This window comes from Triturus cristatus, chromosome 3_1, assembly GCF_964204655.1.
Source record: "Triturus cristatus chromosome 3_1, aTriCri1.1, whole genome shotgun sequence".
Lineage (NCBI taxonomy): Eukaryota > Metazoa > Chordata > Amphibia > Caudata > Salamandridae > Triturus > Triturus cristatus.
Window position 1 is genome coordinate 792,444,430 of NC_140583.1, and position 23,174 is coordinate 792,467,603.

Genomic DNA, 23,174 nt, shown 5'->3' on the forward strand with positions numbered 1-23,174 from the left:
GTGATCTAATGAGCAACTAGAGTGCTAACATTCAGAATGTATGGCAAATCTGTGACATATCTGAATACCTTCATGATGGAATCAAAGTAAAAAACTGAAAGCATTTCCTACTGAGGAGACTGCAGTACATGAGGAAATTAGGAAACTTCATAACAAATAAATCTCCCAAGATGGCCACCGGAGACAAAAGAGCCCAAATGTAGCCCAAAATCACCCAGATGTAGCCCAAATATAGCCCAATGACAGAAGTGTGCAAAACACCTATTATTTTGTGTTTTTGCAGTGTTATATAGTGCAGACTTGTCAGGTATTGGAGTGCTTTACATGAGCATTGGTTACATCACACAAGAACACATTTATTTTGGTTGTAGACATGGGGAGACTAAGTGATTTGACCAGAATCACAGAATGTCGAGCTGAAGCAGAAACTCCAACCTGGTTCCCCAGTTGCAAAGTCTGCAGTTCTGGAAGTAACACCACATCCTCTCCCCTAAGTGCAACATTTAATCAAGTGGTCAACTGGATAAAAAAACATAAAGATAACAAATAATTTAAAAGTGCTTTGTCGCTATTTGAAAACTCAGAAAATATGTCCTTATTTTAGTCTTTTAGAGCACTAACCATAATTTTGATGCCAATAAGACCCTCTCATGTATGTAATTTCTAAAGGAAATGCTCTAGGTATTACAGTTTTGATTACATCAAGATGACGTCAGGCGTTCCACACTTTTGTAATAAATATAGAATGTTAGCAATCTAGTTGTTCATTAGGATACTGTTGAGAGGCAGAGGCCAGGGGCACGGACTCTGAAAATTGAAGGCAGGTAGGAGGGTGCAAAGGCAACAATTTAACCACACTGAGCAGGCAGGAAGGGCCGTGGCAGCACAGCAGACTATGGAGGGCAGAGGAAAGGGGGGCAGGGGCAACAAACCAACAATACAGGACTTGCAAGAGAGGCTGTGGCAATGTAATAGACCATTGTGGGCAGAAGGAAGAGGCAATTGTAGTACAACCATACATGCCAACAGACCCGATTCAGCCAGGAAACGTCCAATGTTTTTAAGCTCAAACGGGCTTTATTTGATCTGTCTCCTGTCTACAATCTCCTCTTTTTCAATGTAACTCAAAGGGGAAAATCAATACCCCAGTTTTTTTTCAAAATCTCCCTCTTACCAAGTTCAAAATGTTCGCAAGTATGGTACATTGGATCATGGAAGGAAATGGGGTAGGGACATGGACTTGGATAACAGAGGACAGGAGGGACATGGAGAGGTGCACCAAACTGACCCTGCAGGGCAGGCATCAGGGTTTGCAGCAGCACAATACACCACACAGGGCATGCGGGACGGGAGTGCAGCACAACAATCCATAGAAAGCAAAAGGGAGGGGACAGGACCATGCACATGGACAACAGAGAACAGAGGGGCAAGAGGCAATGGTAGCTAGCTGACCATAATGGACAGACAGGAGAGAAAGCTGCAGCATAACAGACCATAAAGGGCAGGAGGGACGGATCAGGGGCATTACAATGGAACAGACAAGCCAGGAGGGAGGGAGTAGGGGTCTGCACATGTAAACAGAGGGCTGGGGGCAAGGGGGCAGGGCAGGAGCAGCAAGATAGCCGGGCACTAGAAGCAAGACACACCATGAAGAGCAACAGTGAGACTGTGATGGCATACACACAGACCATGGAGGGAAGGTGGGAGGGGGTCAGGGGCAGCTAACTGACCACACGGGGAAGGTGGGAGGGGCCATGGCAGCACAGAAGACCATGCATGGCAAGTGGAAGGGTTAGTGGCAGCACAATGGCTATGATGGGCAAGAAGGAGGGTGCAGGGGCATGCACAAAGGACGATGGAGGATAGAAGGGAGGGTCAGGACCTGTGCACAGACAAGAAAGTTCAGGGGAAGGGGCCTCACAACAGACCGCACGGGGCAGGCAGGAGGAGCAGTTGCAGCACAACAGACCAGGGAGGGCAGAAGGGTGTAGCAGTACAATGGACCATGTAGGACAGGAGGAAGAGGATAGGGTCATGGCATGTGGACAGGCAGGGTGGAGGTGGCAGGGACAGGTTACAGTCATCTGACAATGCTAGGCAGGTGGGAGGGGAGTGGCAGCTCAACAGAACACTCAGAGTAGATAGGAGTGGCAGGTCCATGGAACATGGTGGGCAAAAAGGATGGAGCAGGGGCATGCACAAAGACATCGGAGGGCAGGGGGAAGGAGAATAGGGGCAGCAAGCTAAGCACAGAGTTTAAGCAGGAGGTCAATGATGGGGCATAGAATTGGGCAATAGAGTGCAGGAGGAGTGGACTGGTACATCATACTAAATTGAGGGCAGTGGCAGCACATCAGACCATGCATGGCAGGAGGGAGGAGGCTAGTCCATGGATTCACACAACAGAGGATAGGGTGGAGGGGGATGGGGCAGCAAGCTAACTGTTCAGAGAAGGCGGGTATTAGGAACTTTATTGTTTTTAAAACGTGTGTCTGTGCGAACTACTTAAAATATGAACAAGTATGCAGCATAATCTCACTTTCATTCAGGAAGAAGAGGACGTTTGTGACTGTGACTCCGGGCTCACTTGGCAGAAACACCCCCTGACCCTCCACGCCCTATCGCAAAATGTAATGCCCGTGAAAAGGGTAGGTGAACACAGAGTTATATAGAACATAGTCCTGAGAGCACGATTGAAAATGAAAACTAGATATAGTGTATGGTATAAACTATGCACCAAAAAGTGTGATATAAAATGAACCGGGCGTGAAATATAATATGCAATACATTGTGCGCAATTACAGATTCATTGGAGAGCGCGAGATAGCACAGGCACTAGCGCGTGCTATGCGATATGCGCCTTGGAGTGTAATATGCACAGGGCAGTGTTGTGTAACCTAACTAGTCTCTAAAGTTGTAATATAAAACATGTGCTGGGGAGTGTAACGTTGCATATGCACTGTGACAAAGATATGGATCTCAGATTGTAAAATGTATGCCATAGCACTGTGCGTTATAACATAGGCATCGAGGAAGGCACGTTAGATGGGGCAATATAACCCGTGCGAAGACAAGTGTGGCATGACATATTCACGGGGTGGTGTTACAGTGCACATGGGCTAGAGAGTGTCATAGCATATGCACTAGCTAGTGGAATACAACACAGAGGTGTGTGGCACTCAGCAGGCAATGGTGGGTGTAACACAGCATTGGGCTCTGCCAGGAGCGCGCTGTGACTCTCAAGTGATGTTTGTCCCCTTTCCAGAGAATAAAATAAAAAGTATTACACATCCGGCAGTGGATGTGTGTTTTATTAACCGTGAGGGGGGTTTCTTGCATAGTTTTGGTCGAATTTTTTGCCGAATCCCCTTTGAATGGCTTGGTGTGCATGTGTATTAAATGTGCCCGTCAATAGCTACCCATGTTTGTATAAATAAACGACAAGGGTGTCTACCGGGATTAGGCACGGTAGGGCATCAGACATGTCAGAGCTTCACTAGTGGTGTAAATACATTCCACGTGGATTCATTGTATGCATAGTCGCCAAATGAATATCACGCAAATCGTCATGGTGATAGGTACGTACGGTTTGTCCAGCATGTCCTAGGTGTGTCTATAAATATATATTTTTTAAAAATAATAAAAAACAGTGGCCGGCCCTGGGGATTGGGGTCAAAAAAATATAATTAGGAGACAGGCCCTGAGGGATGGGGTCATCAGGGCCAATAAATAAGAATAAGAAGGGGAACCACACAGCCCCCTTCTTAAAAAATTAAAATAAATAAAAGACTGGCATCGTGCCGGAGGCCACGCCCCCTCCTTGCAGCACTCTGCAAACGCGCCCCCTGGCGAATTGTAAGTTGGGGAATTAATTCCTCTTCAATACTGAGGGTCCCTGAGGGCCAACTAGCCCAACAGGCATCTCCAGTATGCGCCAAGGAGCTGCGCTGCAGACAGGTGTTCTGAGGCCAAGCCCCTTTTTACACCTCTCTGCAACGCAGCTCTGTGGCGCTTACTGGAGGTACCTATTGGTCTAGTTTGACCCTAGGGACCCTTAGGATTCAAGGGGACTTAATCTCTCAACTTAGAACAGCCACAGGGCGCGTTTACACAGTGGTGAAGGGAGGGGACGGGGCCTGAGGTGACGTGTGCAAACACGCACTATGGCACGTTTTAAATTGGGAATATAATTTCCCTTCAATACTGGGGGACCCTGGGGGCTAACTAGCCCACCAAGTGCTTCCAGTAAGCGCCACTGAGCTGCATTGCAGAGAGGTGGTCCAGGCCGTGCCACTTTTTACACCTCTCTGCAACGCAGCTCTGTGGCACTTACTGGAGGTACCTAGTGGGCTAGTTGGACCCTAGGGACCCTCAGGATTCAAATGAACTTAATCTCCCAACTAAAAACGGACACAGGGCGTGTTTACACAGTGGTGAAGGGAGGGGACGGGGCCTGAGTTAACTTGTGCAAAAACGCCTGGGGCCTGTTTTAAGAGGTAGTTTTAATCCCCCTGCCCTATTATATACTAGGGGCTTACAGAGGAGGTCATGCTAATCACAGGGGGACCCCAACGCATAATGTTCCCTAGAGTATGTAGGTGTTTTCACTGTATTCTAAGTGTCTTTTAACATAGCACTCGCTCTAGGACTGGTTAGTCAGACTCAGTTACCACCAGTATCCGTCTGAAAAAGTTGAGGGTACAGGATGATTTTGCAACAAGGCTTCTTTCTGCTCTTCTTTTTGTTCTTTCTGCACGTTATCCTTCTTCCTGCACTTTTCTTCGTCTTTGAGGACTTCTGTTGCTTCTTTCTGCACTTCTTTTTTTTCTTTCTGTGCATTTTTCCTTCTTTCTTCACATGTCCTATCTCTGTAGGCATAGTTAGAAATTAGCATTTAAAAAACCTTTGAAATTCACAGAAAAAACCATAGGTTTCAGGCACGTTATAGTTAGGAATTAGCATTTAAAAAACCTCAGAAATTCAGTGAAAAAACCATAGGTTTCAGGGGTGTTATAGTTAGCTGGACTTTTCACTTGTACAAAACCATTGAAATTCCCCCGTTATAGTTAGTTCAGCTAACTATAACTCGCGCGCCCGCAATGCACTGCTGATGACGTCACATATTACATCACTCATGACATGGTCAGTGACATCACTCATGACATCACTGATGACATCTCAAATGACATCACTGATGACATCACTGATGACATCATCCTTGTGATAGAGTGGCAGACCTCCTCTCACCCTAATATAACCTTTGATACACACATTCAAAAATAGAGACTAAAATTTTCAAAACAATGGACATACCAATACCAGTTACAACAACCTCTTCAGTAATTCTAAGATCCACATACACATCCACTCATTCACCAACAGTCCTATACAGTCACTCATACATGTACTCACTCATCATATGTACTCATACACCTATACATCCTGTTTACACAATGCCACTCATCCCTAGAGCTACTCACACACATAGTCACTCATGCTAATAAAGAATCAAACATACATTTACTTGCATATACAGTTATACACACACCACCACACTTACTTCTACGGAAACTTACACATACTTAGTCTTTTAAACAATCACTTATAGAAACACATACTTATTCATACAGGAACTCTTTCAATCTCTCACTCTCACATATACTCACTTATATACACCAATCGTCACATATACTAGTTTAAAACATATGTAGTTACTCATAAAGACACTATTGAAACAGTCATTCACTCACTAACACACCCATACACACACTCATCCACCCATACAGTCCTGCACACATGCTGTCTTCAACACATACAAACCGCAGGTGGGGAGAGGAGAGCGGAAAGCAGGCCGTTGTAGAGGATACTGGATTTTTGAAAGCTGTTTAGTTGGGGTCGGTGCTGCTTCCAAAGAATTATTTTGAATAGGATTAACATGCGGACTTGGTAGGCGAACGGCGAACGGCGAAGCACTTACTTGGACGCCAGTGGGGAGGCTGTGAGGCGGACACCCCTGCTGTTCCTTACCGCTGCTGATGCTTGTTGCCTGTTGGCTGCCACACGTAGGGAGCGAAGGACTACGGCTCCCAGCAACCTAGCTGGCACCGCCCCCTCCCGCCAGCACTTCCGCGCCCGGAGGCGCTAAAATCAAACGGCTCCCTCGGGGGAGCGGGGCTCATTGTGGGCTTGGTAGGCGAACGGCGAACGGCGAACGGCGAAGCACTTACTTGGACGCCAGTGGGGAGGCTGTGAGGCGGACACCCCTGCTGTTCCTTACCGCTGCTGATGCTTGTTGCCTGTTGGCTGCCACACGTAGGGAGCGAAGGACTACGGCTCCCAGCAACCTAGCTGGCACCACCCCCTCCCGCCAGCACTTCCGCGCCCGGAGGCGCTAAAATCAAACGGCTCCCTCCGCATCGCGGGACGCGCGCGGGCGGCGCCGGGCTAAGCCCGGGCAAAGGGCGGGCCCTCTGTGGCCCTCAGAGGCCAGAAGAGACTGGGCTGGGCCAGAGACGCTGCTCATGAACATACATGGTACATAAAGCACAGGGTGTGGCACACATTAGTAGGTTGCCAGGACTTGGCTATTGTTTTTAAGTGTTTTCTAATTTAATACAAATATTAGACGGTGTAAACGTTATAACAATTCAGTAAGCTTTAGAGGGGGCTGTGCCTGTTAATAATATGTCGAAATCCAAGCCCCCTTCTGGGCCACGCACTTTGGATAATTACTTGGTCCAGAAGGTCAGCAAGATAAATTCTGAAAGACGACAGTCGCTAGGGAAAATTAGTTCCCCGCAATCAGAGAGCCCTGTAAGGGGTTCATCAGCTTTTAGTTTAGAGGATGCGAACAATCATTCTAACATTATTATTCCGGATGTTGTAGAGATGGGACAGCTCGATTCTGAACAAACCACCCCCATTGAGGCAGAAACAGGAGATTGTCCTGATACGGTAGAACAATGTTTACCGACCCCCGTAGCTCGGGCAGTTAGAACATGTAGGAAAATTCCTATCAAGAAGGGGGGAATGCGTAGTGTACGGAAACGAGCAGCCTCACCAGTTAAAGTTCTTGAAGCAAATGTAATGAGTAAATCTAACAAGGTTGGTGTAGATGATGATATAGTAACTAACCTAGAGGAGATTATTGACTCAAAGATCAGAGGCATTATAGACCCGCTGGTATCAAAAATTGAGGAACTAACAAAAGAGGTTGCAAGATTGGGTGGATTGCTTAGCAAGGCCTTGGACAATCCAGGAGAGGTAACCACTGTCACAACTGCTGCAACTGACACAACTAGCAATCAATGTAAGCACTATGTACAGGGAGACCCTTCTAAGGAGGCCATAGGAAATAAAGGGAATGGTAGTGTCAACCCCATAATATCTCAAGGGAGCATGCACTTAGGCAGTCAGGCTATGCCTGCCATAGGAAATATAAATGGATGGGAAGAAATTAACAAAAAGCATGCTGTTAATCTCCCACCTGAGTGTGCTCCTTATGTGGTGGTACTAACAAATGTACCGCCGCTTGACAATAGGGGTCATCAAGAAACACACGATTCCTTAAAAAATAAATGTCTATCTTGGCTAAATAGACAGTGTGGTTTCCCATTGAATTTCTCTGATAATGTCTTGACTACCAGGAGAGTTAATTGGATAGGGAGTGCTAGGAAAAGCTCAAAGGGGGACTGTGTAATCATAAATTTTAAACATCCGCAGCATGTTACTACAGTCCTCCTAAGAGCTGCATCTCTCCCAATTTCCGATGGCAATGTTTGTGCCCGAGCACTAGGTTACTTTTATGATCATCTTAATGCCAACCGAAGGGACAATACTAGAATCTCTACTTACCCGCCCACTTCTAAACCTTATTTTGATATTCCCACACAGAACAGATTCCATGCACTTAGTTCCCTGGACTCTAATGATTGACGCATACAAGAGACGGAGATATGTTTAGTAAGGGAGGAGGGACCCGACGGGGATGAACATATGCATGACCGTGCTCCCGAAATAATATCTAGGGACTCAGGATATGCGCCTAATCAGAATGAGGCAGAGAATATTGACGAGGGAATTGTGAATATATGCAATATGTGCCAAACAAGTGGTGTTGGCAATGCTGATGGAAATGTTCGAGGATCTGCCATTGAGACTACCGCCAGAATAGGTACATGTTCCAGACTGGTGTGCTGGAATGTAGCTGGTCTGAAATCTAAGAGCAGAGACCCTGGTTGGGAAACTTTTATTAATAGGTACGATATTTTATGTTTCCAGGAAACCTGGTGCAAAAGTAATATTGACTACGAAGGATTTGTTTCATATAATTTACCAGCATATGGAGAGGGCCCGGGAAGAGCTAAGGGGGGCTTACTCACCCTTGTATCGGTCCACCGACAAATATTGGTGATAAAATATGTACCGGTGGGTGATCTAGTCCAGATGCTCTGGATTCGTGAAGGCAAAAGCCGTAATATCCTTCTGATCAATTATTATAACAATATTTTTGATAGCACCAGGGGCAGAATAATAACTGATTTGGCCAATGCTATCGATACCCTGAGTTTGGACTCCAACGTTGTATTTGATATTATTTGGTGTGGGGATTTTAATACCTCATTATGCGAATTATTATCTACAAAGGCCTGTGGGGTTACTAATAATGCTGGATGGGAGGTTCAACACTTTGGTCACGATATGTATGGGGAAAATGTGAATACATTAATGGGGTGCCTTGACTTAGAAATTTTGGATTGCTGTAGGGACAGTAATGGTTTACCTGTCCCCACATTCAGGAATTGGCGCTCTAATTCTGTGATTGACCATGTGTTGGTATCTTCTAGTATTGTCGACTGTTTTGCCCCACTGGAAATGGAAATAATGGATACTAGTGATCATAACTGTATTATTGTGACCATGACTCTGTGGGAGGAGAATGTTAGAGAGGCAGGGACCACAGTTGAAAATATAGAATGGGGTAAGGCTTAGGTGGATAGGCGCAAAAGCATCCGAATTGACTGCATCCATCATAATGATGAATATAGCAGACATTGTTTTTATTTTAGAAAATACATTGGATCATGAGCGGGTCTTATCTAGTTTTATAGGAATCAACAATGCCATTAACGCAAAGTTCACAGGTGGTAACAGGGGTGGTACAAAACCTGGATTTGTTTGGTTTGACCAAACCTGTTCTGCTGCTCTGACTAACCTTAAGCAGGCCCTAGCAATAAGGCCCAGGGATAAAAAATTAGTAATAATACTGAGGTTATAGTATAAAAATGCCATTAAAGCTAGGAAGATGGTTCTTCAGCATCAGGCCTGGGATTCTCTTAACCAAGCGGCGGAACTCTCTAATGGCACGTTATTTTGGGCAACAGTCAACTCTCCTTTCCTTAAGGAGACAAACACACCTGAGTTAACAGCAAATGTCTCCTGTGAAGGTTGGATTACCCATTTTTCAACTATCTTTGACTCAGGTAAAAATATTAATGTTGGCTCATATAGATGGCCTATATTACCACTTGAAATCTCTGTGGAAGAAGTTGAAAGGGGGATTAGGGCAAGTAAGGGAGGAAAGGCCCAAGGCCCGGATGGGGTTCCAAGTGATGTGTACAAGGAAGCACCGGAAGTATGGGGCCCCTTGTTGGCTGCTGTTTTCAATGCCGCGGTTTGTATAGAACCTCCGTCGACCTGGGAGGAGTCTATTATTGTACCAATATACAAAAAAGGATCCAGGTCTGATGCTAAAAACTACCGACCAGTTTCATTACTGGATTCTTCCGTAAAAGTTATGAGCAGGATTATGCTGGTAAGATTGGAAGAATGGGCAGAACAGGATGGTATTTTGGCAGATAGCCAATATGGTTTTAGGAAAGGCAGGGGTACGCTCGATCAATGCATTCATTTAGAATTATTGATCGTATAGTGAAGCCAAACCTGGCCTTATATATTTGTGCTTTGCTGATTTAAGCAGCGCTTTCGACATGGTTGACCACTCAATTTTGTGATCAACCCTGTTGAAATTGGGTGCGCCAGAGGGCATAATTTATTTTCTTGCCAGGATGTATGAGAGATTAAAAACATGTGTACGTTTTGGTAGGAAGGGAGAATGTACCCCGAACTTTAGCGTAAAACGAGGTATAAGGCAGGGTTGTGTTTTAGCTCCTCTTTTATTTATCTTATTTATTAATGGAATTGATGCTATTTTAAAGGAAGTTCATGCAGATGCTCCCATGATCAATGGTGTTTCAGTACCGGTGTTATTATACGCCGATGATGCTGTGTTGTTGTCAAGAACTCCGGTAGGGTTGCAACGACTGATGGATAGTTTTGCTTCCTTTATTGACGACAAAAAATTAGTTATTAACAAAAGCAAAACGTACACTATGATCTGTGGGCCAAAGAAATCTAAACATACAATGAAAGGGTTTTTTATTGACAACGCAAAAGTACAGCAAGTAGACAAATTCTGTTATCTAGGTATAACTTTTTCTAGTGACAAAAAGTGGACACATGAATTTAATAATATACGCAATAAAATGGCTAGAAATGCACACGGAATTTTTAGATTTGCTCAGAAAATTGGGGATCGTAGGACCAGAGACATGATAAAAATTTATCAGGCGAGATGCGTATCAATTGCATTGTATGGGGCAGGAATTTGGGGTTATTGCTGCGCATATAAATTGCAACAGGAAGAGAATTCTTTCCTTAAAAAACTTTTATGTTTACCCACATCTGCCTCTAACGCTCTGAGCCATCAGGAACTATCTGTGAATTATCTACTTGACCTTTTGTCACTTAGACCTCTGATGATTTGGCGGTCTATTTGGTTGAATGAGGAGAAGTCCTTTACTAGGTCTATTATCCAGGACTGTTTGCGATTAGACAAAGCAATAGCAATACCCTGGATTAAATACATTATTGTGTGTTTCTCAGATATTTTCAACCTGAATATTGTAATTGATCCGAAAGCTGTTTTATTGATCCCCAAAGTTGAGTTAAAAAGGGTCTTCCTAGCTTATGCTGAGAGGAAGAGAACTGTTATTGCTGGTACTCTGTCCACTGTTATGTTTTATAACAGATATTTGTCTATGGATGGATTTCCTGTCTACTTAACCCTTGTCACCAGGCCGACACACAAATTTGTGCTAACCAGACTTAGATTTGGAATAGTGCACTACCTGGTGGCCCATCCGATAATGAAAAAACATCCATTAGGGCCTTGTAGATGTGACGGGATTTCCAAGCAGAGCACAATGCACTTTTTACTATTTTGTAAGCTGTACTCTAATTTTCGTATTGTCTTGCTTAAACCTATGTTTGTTAAATACGGAACACGTACGGTGGAGCACGCAATGAAATTGATTTTTAACCTACAATCTGCGGATGTCTGTTTTTATACCGCCAACTTTTTAAACAAATGCATCAATTCTAGGAAAAACATGTTTTTTTAGCTGTTGAAATGTAATTTTTGTGTGTAAATGAGATCATTGTTTTAACTAATTATAGTGTTCTAAATGTATTATTATGTCTGCTACAAGTCGTTCATATTTTGTACATTTTGATTTTGTGATTGTGTATGCTTTTATGGTCATTAATTTGTACCGAATAAAGCTGAATTGAATTGAATTGAACACATACAAACAGTGAGTCACTCATTCATGCACCTATGCACTACGTAATACCCCCCACCGAACCATGCAGACACTCAGACTGATACTCAAAAAACCAACTAATAACCTATATAGACACCCATGTAGCTACTCACCAACCCATGCAGCCACTTATACACAAAGTGAGAGACTGATACAGATATTTACATATTTAAACATTACTCACTAAGCCATGTATTCACTATGATACACTTAATCAGTCAGTTACACAATCAATTTTTCAAAAACAAATCATCCATTTAGACACTTATATACCCATGTATTCTTTCATCGAACTTGAGATATACATATATAAAACATATTTAATTTTCAGAAAAACACACATTCACTGGATGATGTCATCAGTGATGTCATTTGAGATGTCATCAGTGATGTCATGAGTGATGTCACTGACCATGTCATGAGTGATGTAATATGTGACGTCATCAGCAGTGCATTGCGGGCGCGCGAGTTATAGTTAGCTGAACTAACTATAACGGGGGAATTTCAATGGTTTTGTACAAGTGAAAAGTCCAGCTAACTATAACACCCCTGAAACCTATGGTTTTTTCACTGAATTTCTGAGGTTTTTTAAATGCTAATTCCTAACTATAACGTGCCTGAAACCTATGTTTTTTTCTGTGAATTTATATATATGTATATATATATATATAATTCTACTAAAAATAGGCATACAGGGCCACTATTGCAATTATGTAACACAGCACATACATCCAATCCTCACCATAGAATTCCACTTCATGCCACAAAATTCAACTGCACACCATATAATTAAACTACGCTACCTTCCACTGAACGCAAAATTTCAACCCACAAAATTACACTCAATGACACACAATCCCACTAAACGTAATTCCAGTGCACTCAATACCATATAATTACTATCCAAAATATCTACTGCAGACCATGCCACATAATTTCCACACAAATACACTACACACCACACAATTTCACACCACACAATTCCACAACTAAAAGAAATTGTCATTAACAATCCCAATAGCTCTAACTCTAGCAAATGCGAGACCTATTGCATTGAAAATGCTTGTTTTTATAGGGCTACTCATAGTTCACTCACACTCAGTTCTGTGATCTACACGATTCTTTGCCACATGTACATTAATCCTCCACACTGCTTTACGATGAGTCAAAACTGCCACTAGACAAGACAACAGCTCCCCCCCCACCCAAACCAAGTCAACGTCGGGTGCAGCTGCAGTGGTTGCACTGCCCTAGATCCAGTCCTGCCCCCAACAATGGGGCAGGACAAGTATTTCCTGAAATGGGGTCAGAGCAAACCTCATAGTCATTATATGAAGAAAAAGTTCTATGGAAGTGGTGGGGTGTGATACTCCTCCCAAGCAAACAAAACAAATTAACAGATTTTTTGTAGATGATTTAAGGGAGAGTACACGTTTCCACTGAGAATTATTTGAGCTTTTTGGGGTCAAATTTGCTAACATGCTGCAGACCCTAATAGGGATAGGGCATTCATGAAATATTCCAGTGCTTTCATGGTGCACCAAGGAAACCTCTTTCCTAGGAGTAGATTTATTTTATAGGTCTTGCCTAGGCAGCGCTTGCACTGTCTCTTCGAGAAATTCTGTATTCAGAATATGGCCTTTAAGCTCTGCCCATCTTCCTCCAATGTTTTTAATTGTCTCCTTTGACTGTCTTTTGGAAATGTTTATTTTTCTTTGGTTCATGTCTTTAGTAGTTCCTCCTTAGTCCCTCCTTTTCTACTGTTGTAACCTCCCATGAGGACTCCCCATGTTACATGTGACCGTACTCTGTACATTTTATTTAAAGTTTCAAAGCACTCTTTTCTTAATAACTTTTTCGGCGCTGGTACGACAGCTAGCACTTTCCCAACCTGGACTCATCAGATGTTTCCTAGGGCGTCTATTCCTTGCACTCCCCCCTCCTGAATTGGCTTTAGAGCTAACAACAAACAGGGCATTTGCATCTCATCAGACACTTTCCGAGGGCCCCTCTTCCATGCACTTTCCCCTCCAGCTTACTTTGCTCAAGCATGGTTTGTTCAGCAATCGTGTAATTGTACATATTCAACCATTGTTTAATTATATTTATTATGACTTTAAATTTTTTTTTTTTACCATCGGCATGTTTTTCGTACAGTCCATGCCGAGACTCAAACCCAGTTCCCCAGGCCCAAAGTCGGAAGCTCTGTTTGTTATGCCAGATCGCTATGGGTCTCCTGTTTCTATCTGGCGCATTAAGCCACGCCAAGCGCCCTAGCAAAGAAACCGCTTCACTGACACTGCACTTGAATTTCTTTATTATAATCAGTGCGACTGCCGCCACTCTTTATCTTTAAGTTCCATTCCACATGTAGATCCTCTCCAGACTTACTGGTCTACCCAGGTTATATGTCTTAAAGCTTTAATATACCATTGTGTGCAGCATCACTGTGTGGTCTCTACGCTTTAATAAAACCATTGTGTGCAGCATGATTGTTTAATTTCCTCTCTTTTCCTTCACTCATCCCCCGGGGGGCCTGGCTCCTCTTCCTCTCCTGATTACGCTCGGTCAAGCTCTCGACTGTCACATCACACCACTTAACATCTAGGTTTGCTCCCTGGCGCACAATCATGAGTCATACTGTTTTCGGCAGTGACTCCCTCCACGCCCGACGACCAGGCCAATGCGCCCTCTACTCAAGGATCGGTTGCCCTCAACCTGGTAAGCCCTTCCCCACACAATTGCTCTGCTCCTGCTCTCCCCTTTTTAACCTCTTTAAATGACTGCACTACTATAGACCTCCCTGGGAGTGCTCTCCCATGGTCCAAGAGCCCCAGGCATGAATTCTTCATGCCTCTTCAGACTCTAGGCGCCGCGTACATCATAATCAGTGCCCCACAGGACTGCACTCACTCTGGTCTGATTCTGGTGCTGGAGCCTTTTGGTACTTTGCTCGCTCTCCCGTGGTTCGTGAGCCCCTGGCATGGTTGACTCTTGGTGCTATATATCAGATGGATTAATAGCACCAGACACGACTACACATGCACTGGTCGGATTATGGTGCCACTGGCTTCAGATACTTTGTTCACTCATCAGGGATTTACTTCTCCCTCACTTTGAACCTGAATTTTCTTGAAATTTCTACGGCTCTCCAGACTTGTGCTTCGCTTACCCCTCTTAGCTTTCCTACAGTCTCCCTTGGGCCATTCCTCACTCAATTTCCTTCCCCCTTTTCTTTCTTTTTTCCACATAAGGATACGGTTGGATTCGGGCAGATTTAGCCCCTGATGTCCTACTTCCACACCCCCAATTGCATATATTGCACAGGACACCAAGGTTCGACAGAGATTACTTGAATTGTCCTACTTTTCTCCCTTGTTTGAATAGCCTACATTTTTGGCATGACTTTGCCCCCTTGGACAAATATTGGGCATCCCCTACGCGGGAGGTCTACAGCGACGAAAGGGTTACAGTTCCTGAAGATCTTTTGATTTGTTTTAATGTGTCAGCGGGGATGCAGGGGCCATTAGTATCACTTTTTTCATCCTGCTTACTGCTCCAAGGGACCCCCGTAGCCTGCTGCTTTCAGCCCCGCCTCTTAGAGGAGCAATGTCTGGCAACCACTTATTGATGTCTGAACAATAAGTATAAAAGCGTTAAAATAACCATGTTGTTCCTGCTTACATTTCACATGCTTTACTTAATCTTGCATTCCCTGCGAGTGTTTGCTTTTTCCAGGATGTTGTTACTGTTTTTTTCTCGCAGCATAGTACTCTTGTCTCCCCTCCCTCATAAACTATTTCCCATTTTCTGGTTCTCCAGTGCCGCTAGGTCATACGAATGGCAATAGTGCAGGCGCGGTGTGTCCACTGGGGCGTTGGGGCGTTGCCCCCCGCCCCCGCACCCGCCCGCGCCCGCAGCTCCCTAGGTGTCTCTGAACTTAGTTTACTTAAGTTCAGAGACGCCGAGGGTGGGGAGAACTGACAATGCATGTCAGTCAGCATGACGTCGGACCGTGGGCGGTCCGGCGTCATGTTGACTGACATGCATTGTCAGACCAGGCAGCACTGCAGCACAAGTGGGCATGAGTGGGCATGGTGAGCTAATTTTTAGCCCGTGCCCAGTCATGCGCGCTTGTGTTTTCACGGACTTGCGCATGCCCATTAGGAGCCCCTCGGTCTCCTAATGGGCAGGCGGCGGGCAAAGAGTAGGCTGTGCCCTCAGCCAATCCTGGCGCTGCAGCAGCACCAGGATTGGCTGAGGGATTGCCACTGCAGTGCTGACGTGCTGTTCCAGTTTGAAGAGGGCAGAGGCGCCAACGCGGGCCAGGAGCAGAGGCGGTCAGGTAAGTTTTCCTCTTAATTTTAAATGTATTCTCCCGTGCGACCCCCCCACCCCCGCGCGTGACCCCCCCTCGCGACCCCCCCCTCGTGACTGCTCATGTAGTAAAAACCGGTCCTTTTATTTATTTGCTTCCTTTGCAATCATTTTACGCCCCGCCACTTTCAAATGTCACCAGCCGCCCCTGCAATAGTGCTATACAAATATGATCACTCCTCTGCAAAAAAAAAAATCTAAAATAAAAAACATAGTCATTTCCAAAGCCAAGAGCTCTAACTTTCACAAACACGAGACCAATTGTATTGCAAATGCTTGTTGCTGATTACGATGGATTCTTCAACATGGGAGATCAGTGCACATGCACCCAAGTCCCCTCTCTACAGCGACAGGTCCCATTACCTGGTCACGCGGCAGGCATCGCAGACCCAGCCCTGCTCTTTCTTGTTGTATCGGCTGCAGTTCTTGCAGGAGTAGAAGCGGCAGTCCAGGCACTGCCGCTTGCTGTTCACCAGGAACCGGAAGGGCTGCAGGCAGTGCACGCAGTGCGTCTCGTTTAGGTGGGACTGATTGGAGATCAGCTCTCGCTTGGTGCTCTCCTTCTCCACCTTTCCTTTCAGATCTCTGAGGAAATAAACAAAAGACTGTGAGACACATCAGGAAGCACGGTGTCAAGGTAAGCAGTGATTTCAATATGAAGGTACTGAAAGATACCGAGGGCCTTATTCACAGTTTCGCAAACGCATCATAGTCTATGGCACTTGTAATGCAGCAGGCAGGATATCCGCCAGGTTTTGAGGGAGGATCCTGTCCGCCAAACTCTAAATAAGGCCCCAAATATCTGCACTTGTTTCATTTGAAAGCGAGAGTACCAGCACTTGTCAGCACTGTGCAATACTTTGAATGGGAGATTAACAACACTTCTTCAATTTGACAGCAAAAGTACCTCTGCTTCTCATGACTTGGCCAATGCTTTTACTGTTACTTCTCAGTAACAAATGTATTCTTTGTCAGTGAGACGGCCGCTCCTATATTTCCATTTAAAGTTCTGAAGTCAAATGATGAGCTACACTTTTGTTAATGATCAAGTCTCCTATTTTACAAAGTTCACTTTAATAGCAGATTTGTTCCATATTTATAGTAGCAGAGGCACCCAGGTTCCCTAATTATCTGACTTGTCCAGTATATTCACTGTGATAGATGAAACTGAAATCAAGTAGGAGATTGTGTTTCTAGCGTGGTAGAGCAGAGGTCAACAGGGTGTGTAAGTAGAAGTAGTTCCAGGTCTATGAAAGAGCTTCAAGACAGTCACTAGGTAAATGAATTCTAACTACATTTACTCTTGTGTTTTTACCCTGAACATTTGATGCACTTCAAATTCTCCTGTACCTCTGAATCAAAAGATAGAACTGCATTGTTTATTCAGCCTCTCAACAACTCCAAGGATTTAGGGATATAGAAAACGTTGTTTGCAGCCCGGAAATTGTCTGTAGTCCTGCTTAATAATTCTCCAAACCAATGGATGGGCCCCTACACTGTTCTAATTGTATGGAGACACCTCAGAGCTCAGCATGATGGACATCAGCACAGTAGAGACAGCCCGGGGATACCACATGGCATATCAGGGACCAGGGAAACATATTCCTGACGTCAGGGCTAGGGGGACACTGCACACATTCAGTCCCTCAAAAAGAACTTCATGGAATCAATGACACCATTCCTACATGTTGCGATAATGAACTGAAACCCCTGGGACTAAACCAATCGGTGGAACACATCGCCAGTTGGATCTGGCGGCTCTCTGGTCTAATGCATACACTTTAATAATCTGTCTTTGATCCCTTGTCCTGGGTCCACTCAGACTTTCATCCTTCCAAGGTCAATGCAATGAGTACCATTGAGTTGGGTAACAACAAACATGCCATCAGTCAGTATTGCCACGAGAGCCCTGAGAGTGGATGTGACATATACAAACAAGCCTGTTATGTTATGTTGGATGTACACAGGTCTGGCATAGGCTCCTGTGGGGAAGGCAACTCCAGCTCTTGAGGGGTGCATCTGTCCAATCCAAAGTCTTGTTAATGGCTGTGAGACATTAATCCTGAGTGAAATATTACACTACTGGCTCACACTTTAAAGTGGCCTTATCAGTGCAACATGGAGTTCTATGCTCACGACAACATAGCTTTACATTGGTTAGACAACCACACTCTCAGGATCATAATCATGATCCCTTCCTCCACAATAACAACCAAACTCAACAAGCAGTACACACCAGATCAGAGGTTTGATTTACTTAAGGTAGGTCACAAATAGTAAGCGTACTTTGTACACTGAATGTTTGCGACCTGATTGAAAATTTGCAATGGGATCTATGTACTAATAGGTTGCATTGCAATACACCCACTGGCAAAATTACCTGTTCAATTAATATTAATTAATCAGGTCTCTATTTGCAATTCCCTTTGATTGGCAATGGATGCAGGGATGGTGGTCTGCAAGAGATAGCAGGCCTCCATTCTGCAGTTACATTCCAAAATGGGAAACCCCTTTTTAAGCAGTCCATGTACAGGTGTTGTGTTTTTTTTTGTTTTTTTTTAAACTGCTTCTCCTTTGGTAAGAAACTGATGGAAGCTGCCAGTGATCCTCTGGACCACTGACTGCTCCAACCAATTCCTCTTTTCGAATACGTCACCACGCCAACATGCCACCTTGGAAGCTGGTGACTTTTCAGTGGTGTGACTGCACTTGAGGGCACAAACGATTAATGCATTTCATAATATACTGCACTTAGGATCGGGTTCTCCTCTCACGTCCCTTTAGACCTGTGATCTGGAAGAGTCGCAGAACTCCAACGAGTTGGAAAGACGTTTCAGTCTCAAAAAAGTTGGTTTCGACATTCTTTCTATACCCTGCCATTCTGTGAATTGCAAGCTTTGCAAGCACAAACGCGTTTAGCACATCAGACCCAAGGCCTCTGCTGGAGCAGAGTTTTCTTTTAGAAAATTCATGGGCTTTTGAAGCTCTGGCATGTCTATGCGTTTTATTAATTTATTAATAATTAACAATTAATTATTTGTCTTGTGTAAGTGTAATTCTATTAATCAATTCGTTTGTTCTAACATAAGAGAGAGTTATACGAGGGTTAGCTTATTTGTGCTGTTTCTGTTTAATAATAACGTGCAAGTTTTCATGTTTAAACGTTGCTGTGTGCTATTTATTTTAAGCACAAAACGCTGTCTGAATTAATGCTTTTTATGTCGCAAAGCTAGATAAATACATACACATAAGGGTATTAATGGGGTTAACACTGTTTAATCATTATGCTGTAGTAACGTTTATTTTGTCTCTTTAATTAAGATGGTCTATTGTGGCCTATGAAGGCCTTAATCGAGCTGACAGTATTTCGAAGCCTGGCTGTGGCATATTCTGTGATGTGGCAAGGGAGACCCCTGCTGGAAAAAGGTCGAAGACAACTGACCATGGTCCTTATTGTAAATTTCCGTGAGGACATCAGCAGTTTTGGAGGATCTCCAAAGAAATGGAACGTCCTTGGCAAACAAAGGAGCTTCAGAAATGAACAATGTACTGTGGCTCGGCTGCCGAGGGAAGTTGAACAAATTAGATACTTTGATAGTTTCTTGGTTCCTGTTCCGTAGTTCACGTCTTGTGACTTTTCCTGAGCGAAGATTTTCAGATGTAGCAATGTTACATCCCTTCCTTCTCGCTCTGCTCAGGGATACAGTTTATCCTGCCAACTTTATGTGTGTTTCCATTGTAATTTTCATTATAAAAATTGTTAGCTTAGGGAGGGCTTTGCCACTTGCCATTTTACCTTTGCTGCGTGAAGCTGCGTTGCTGAGGACCGTGCTGAGGACTTTGTCCTGAGAGACTTTACCGAGAGACTTGTCCTGACCCGTTCTGACACTTAGTTAGAATAGGTAACTATGAGAAATGATTTATTCTGATTGATTTACTTTGACTAATTTTAGATAAAGCAATATAATTTTAAACATGGTGTTGAATATTCTTTCTTGTCAATTATTGTGTACATTTTGATCATTATTGTATAGATTGTATAGAGTATGTTTAAGGATAACCACTATAATCAGGTCCTATCGTCCTAGATATAGATGCAGGGTTTTCTTCCCACAGGTTTATTGCTGGTAGAGTATTTGAGCGTATGTTAGTGAAATGAGCCCTAGTGTATGATGAATGTATGTGCGTGTAACTGTGTGATTACTCTATCCGTGGTAGTGGGCATATTTTAGATACCCTGATCTCTATCAATTTCTCTGGTAGCAGAGGATGGTTATAGATGGTTGTCTTGATCTGATAAGATAAGATTGCTTGTATATTAGCTTATTGATTATTGATTTATTTTTGATGATGTTGGTATATGTACTAATACTATATGTTGAAGTCGTCATGTTGAGTTATATGTAGTGCTTCTGGAACTTGGAAGCTGGTAGCAGTTCCGTAGTAGGGCAGAGGAAGGTGTATATGCTGCTCTCGGGAAAGACGGGATTGTAAGGAATAACGGGTGACAATTGAAGTTGCGCGTTCACATTGTCTGGGTTCGGAATCAGTGACATTATTGTATGTTACTATTAGAAAACATTTCTGGTATATAAGGAGTGTGTATCATAGTGAAGGTTATCTGTGAAACTCTGGTCTTGAGTCCCAGGGATCCGTAAGGATTGCCGTTAAAGCTTATTGCGGGAGGAGTAATAGGTATTCTCTGAGCTTGTTTGAGGAACTGGGCAGAGGTAAGCTGCTTAGTTGTTGTGAGTTATAATTCTGTAGTGGGACAGATTGTGCGCTGTTCTCGGGAAGCAGGATTCTGTGTGCATGTACTATATTTTTCTTGTATGAATGTGCGTGAATGCATATACATTTATTGATTGTAAGACTCTTTGGATACGTCCTAGAGGAAACAGTTCTGAGATGTATGTAAGTTTGTTGATTCTTGAGAAATAGACTCTTTTTACTATTCTGTGGTTAGCGAAGCAGACAATGGAGATGTTTTTATGTTGTAACTAACAGATTTTGTAGAAATTTTGACACGAAGTCTACTGAGAATTTTTGTAAAGGAGGGGTAGACGAGTGACAGAGACAGGAGACAGAGACTGCAGCGGCTGTTGACGTCAGAAGGTCCGCGCTCTGATTGGATAGTGGATCAGAATAGGGTTCGCGCTAGGATTGGTGCGTTAGTGTGAGTCGCGCAGGGATTGGAAGAACTGTTTAGTGAAGTAGACGCTCCAGGATTGGTGCGTTAGTGTGAGTCGCGCTGCTATTGGTTGAGAAACCTCGTATTGTATATTTATAATACGGAAAGAGTAGAGAGTTTTTGGTAAGCGCTAAAATGTATTATCAAGAGGAGAAAAAGAAAAAAACATTCTTTGGGAAAGTTAAAAGGTGGTTTACCAAGGATAAAGAGGTTAAAACGAGAGAGGGTGAGTTGCTACCTCCAGCGAAAACACCTGCATCCTTCATGGTTGCGAAATATGGATTACATACCTGTATATGGTTGCAGAATTGGGTTAGGTATACTAAAGAAGATGGTGTTCTAGCATTTCCAGAACATGGTTCATTTAATTTGGCCGTGTTGAGAAATTTACGGGAAAAGATGGTACATCTGGACCCGAAGCCGAGACCTACACAGTTCGAGGCTTTAGTGGAATGGGAAGAGGAAGTTCATGAGCGAGAAAAGCAAAGATCTGGAGGGTATTATAGGTACATGTTTGGGAGGAGACATGATCGTGAAACACATCATGATCGAATGAAAAGATGGCGAGATGCTAGTATGACAGAGGGATTATATCCAATGAGAACAGTTGAAGTTTCTGCTCCTTCTGTAGAAAGGGTTCCTGAGTCAGATATGAGAAGATATGGAGAGTATGAGGATGAGGTCTTAAATGACATGATTTACAAGAGACCACCTCCATATAGACCAGAACCGGATGAGAGTACACCAGTTGTTTCTCCAATAAGAGATACAGTTGAGAAAGAAAAAATGACACCTGAATCAAGAAGTAATAGTTCTTTCAGGGAGAGAGAAAATCGAAGTAGTGAGGAAAATGCCAGAAAATTAGCAAAAACAACAACAGAACTGACTGAGAAAATTAGGGAGTTAACGAAGAATTTGGAAGCTGTTACGGTGCCTGTAACAATAGGTCCAGTTATGCCTGTGTTTGACAAACAGAGAACAGGTGAGAATGGACTGGTGATTCCATATGTTGGGAATAACCTGACAAATTCAGTTGGTCCTTCAGGAGATTCAGATAAAAGAGCAGAAAGAAGTGACCTGAGACGAACAAGACATGACACATGTAGTGAACTATTGGATACTAGTGAACCTAGTTGTTCAGGGATGCCAATTTTAGAACCGCAGAAAAAAGTGGTTCCAGTGAGAAAAACTGCTGAAATAACAGTTGATGATTTGAATGATTGGATGAAGGTTCTTCAGAAAAAGGATAAGGATTCACAAGTTATTGATGTGGTTAAGTTACGTATAGAATTAGAAGAGCTTGTGACAGGAACAGTTCCAACAGAAATCCTGAAGAGTCATCATGATGGTGAATTAATGTTTATGTGTAAAAGCATAACATGGAGAGCAAGAAATACTCATGATAGACTAAGAGCGATAGCAAATGAGCAAGGAGTTGACATTGATAAAGTAAAGGTTTTGCAGAAAACTTACAGGATGGATTTCACAGAGAAAGACATAGAAAATTTGAATACTTCTGGTAGAACAGGACAGATTAAAGAAATGGTGGCATTATTGCGAAGATGGGGTGATGTAGAAAAGTGGAAGGATAGGTGGTATAAGAAAAGAGAGGAATCTGAAGATAGAACAACTTATTCAGCATTTCCAGTAAGAGAAAAGGAGAAACCAGTGGAGCATTATCCCATGAGAGAAATACCTGGAGGAGGATATGTACATGTTCCATGGACCAGACAGGATATATTATCATTTACAAATGATTTCCCTCGATTGAGAGAAAAGCCCGTCGAGTGGTATAGGCAGGTAGATAGGTTTGTGAAGTTGTCAAAAGTGCTGTGGGTTGACCTGAATAGTCTGTTTGATATAATTGTTCCAGCAGACTTGTGGACTGAGTGTAAAATAGTTGTGAGTTGGCCTACTGAGGAATATCCAAGAGATCCAAGAAC

At 43.5% G+C, this 23,174-nt stretch overlaps 1 protein-coding gene across 5 annotated transcripts in view; it reads right to left on the minus strand.

The window, feature by feature from the left end:
• MLPH (melanophilin) overlaps positions 1-23,174 on the minus strand; it is a 445,337-nt gene that overhangs the window by 251,467 nt on the left and 170,696 nt on the right. For all 5 annotated transcript variants that reach the window (XM_085645088.1, XM_085645087.1, XM_085645086.1 and 2 more), the window contains exon 3: positions 16,404-16,625. In XM_085645088.1, the coding sequence (XP_085501214.1) occupies positions 16,404-16,625 (222 nt within the window). The remainder of the gene's footprint in view (positions 1-16,403; positions 16,626-23,174) is intronic.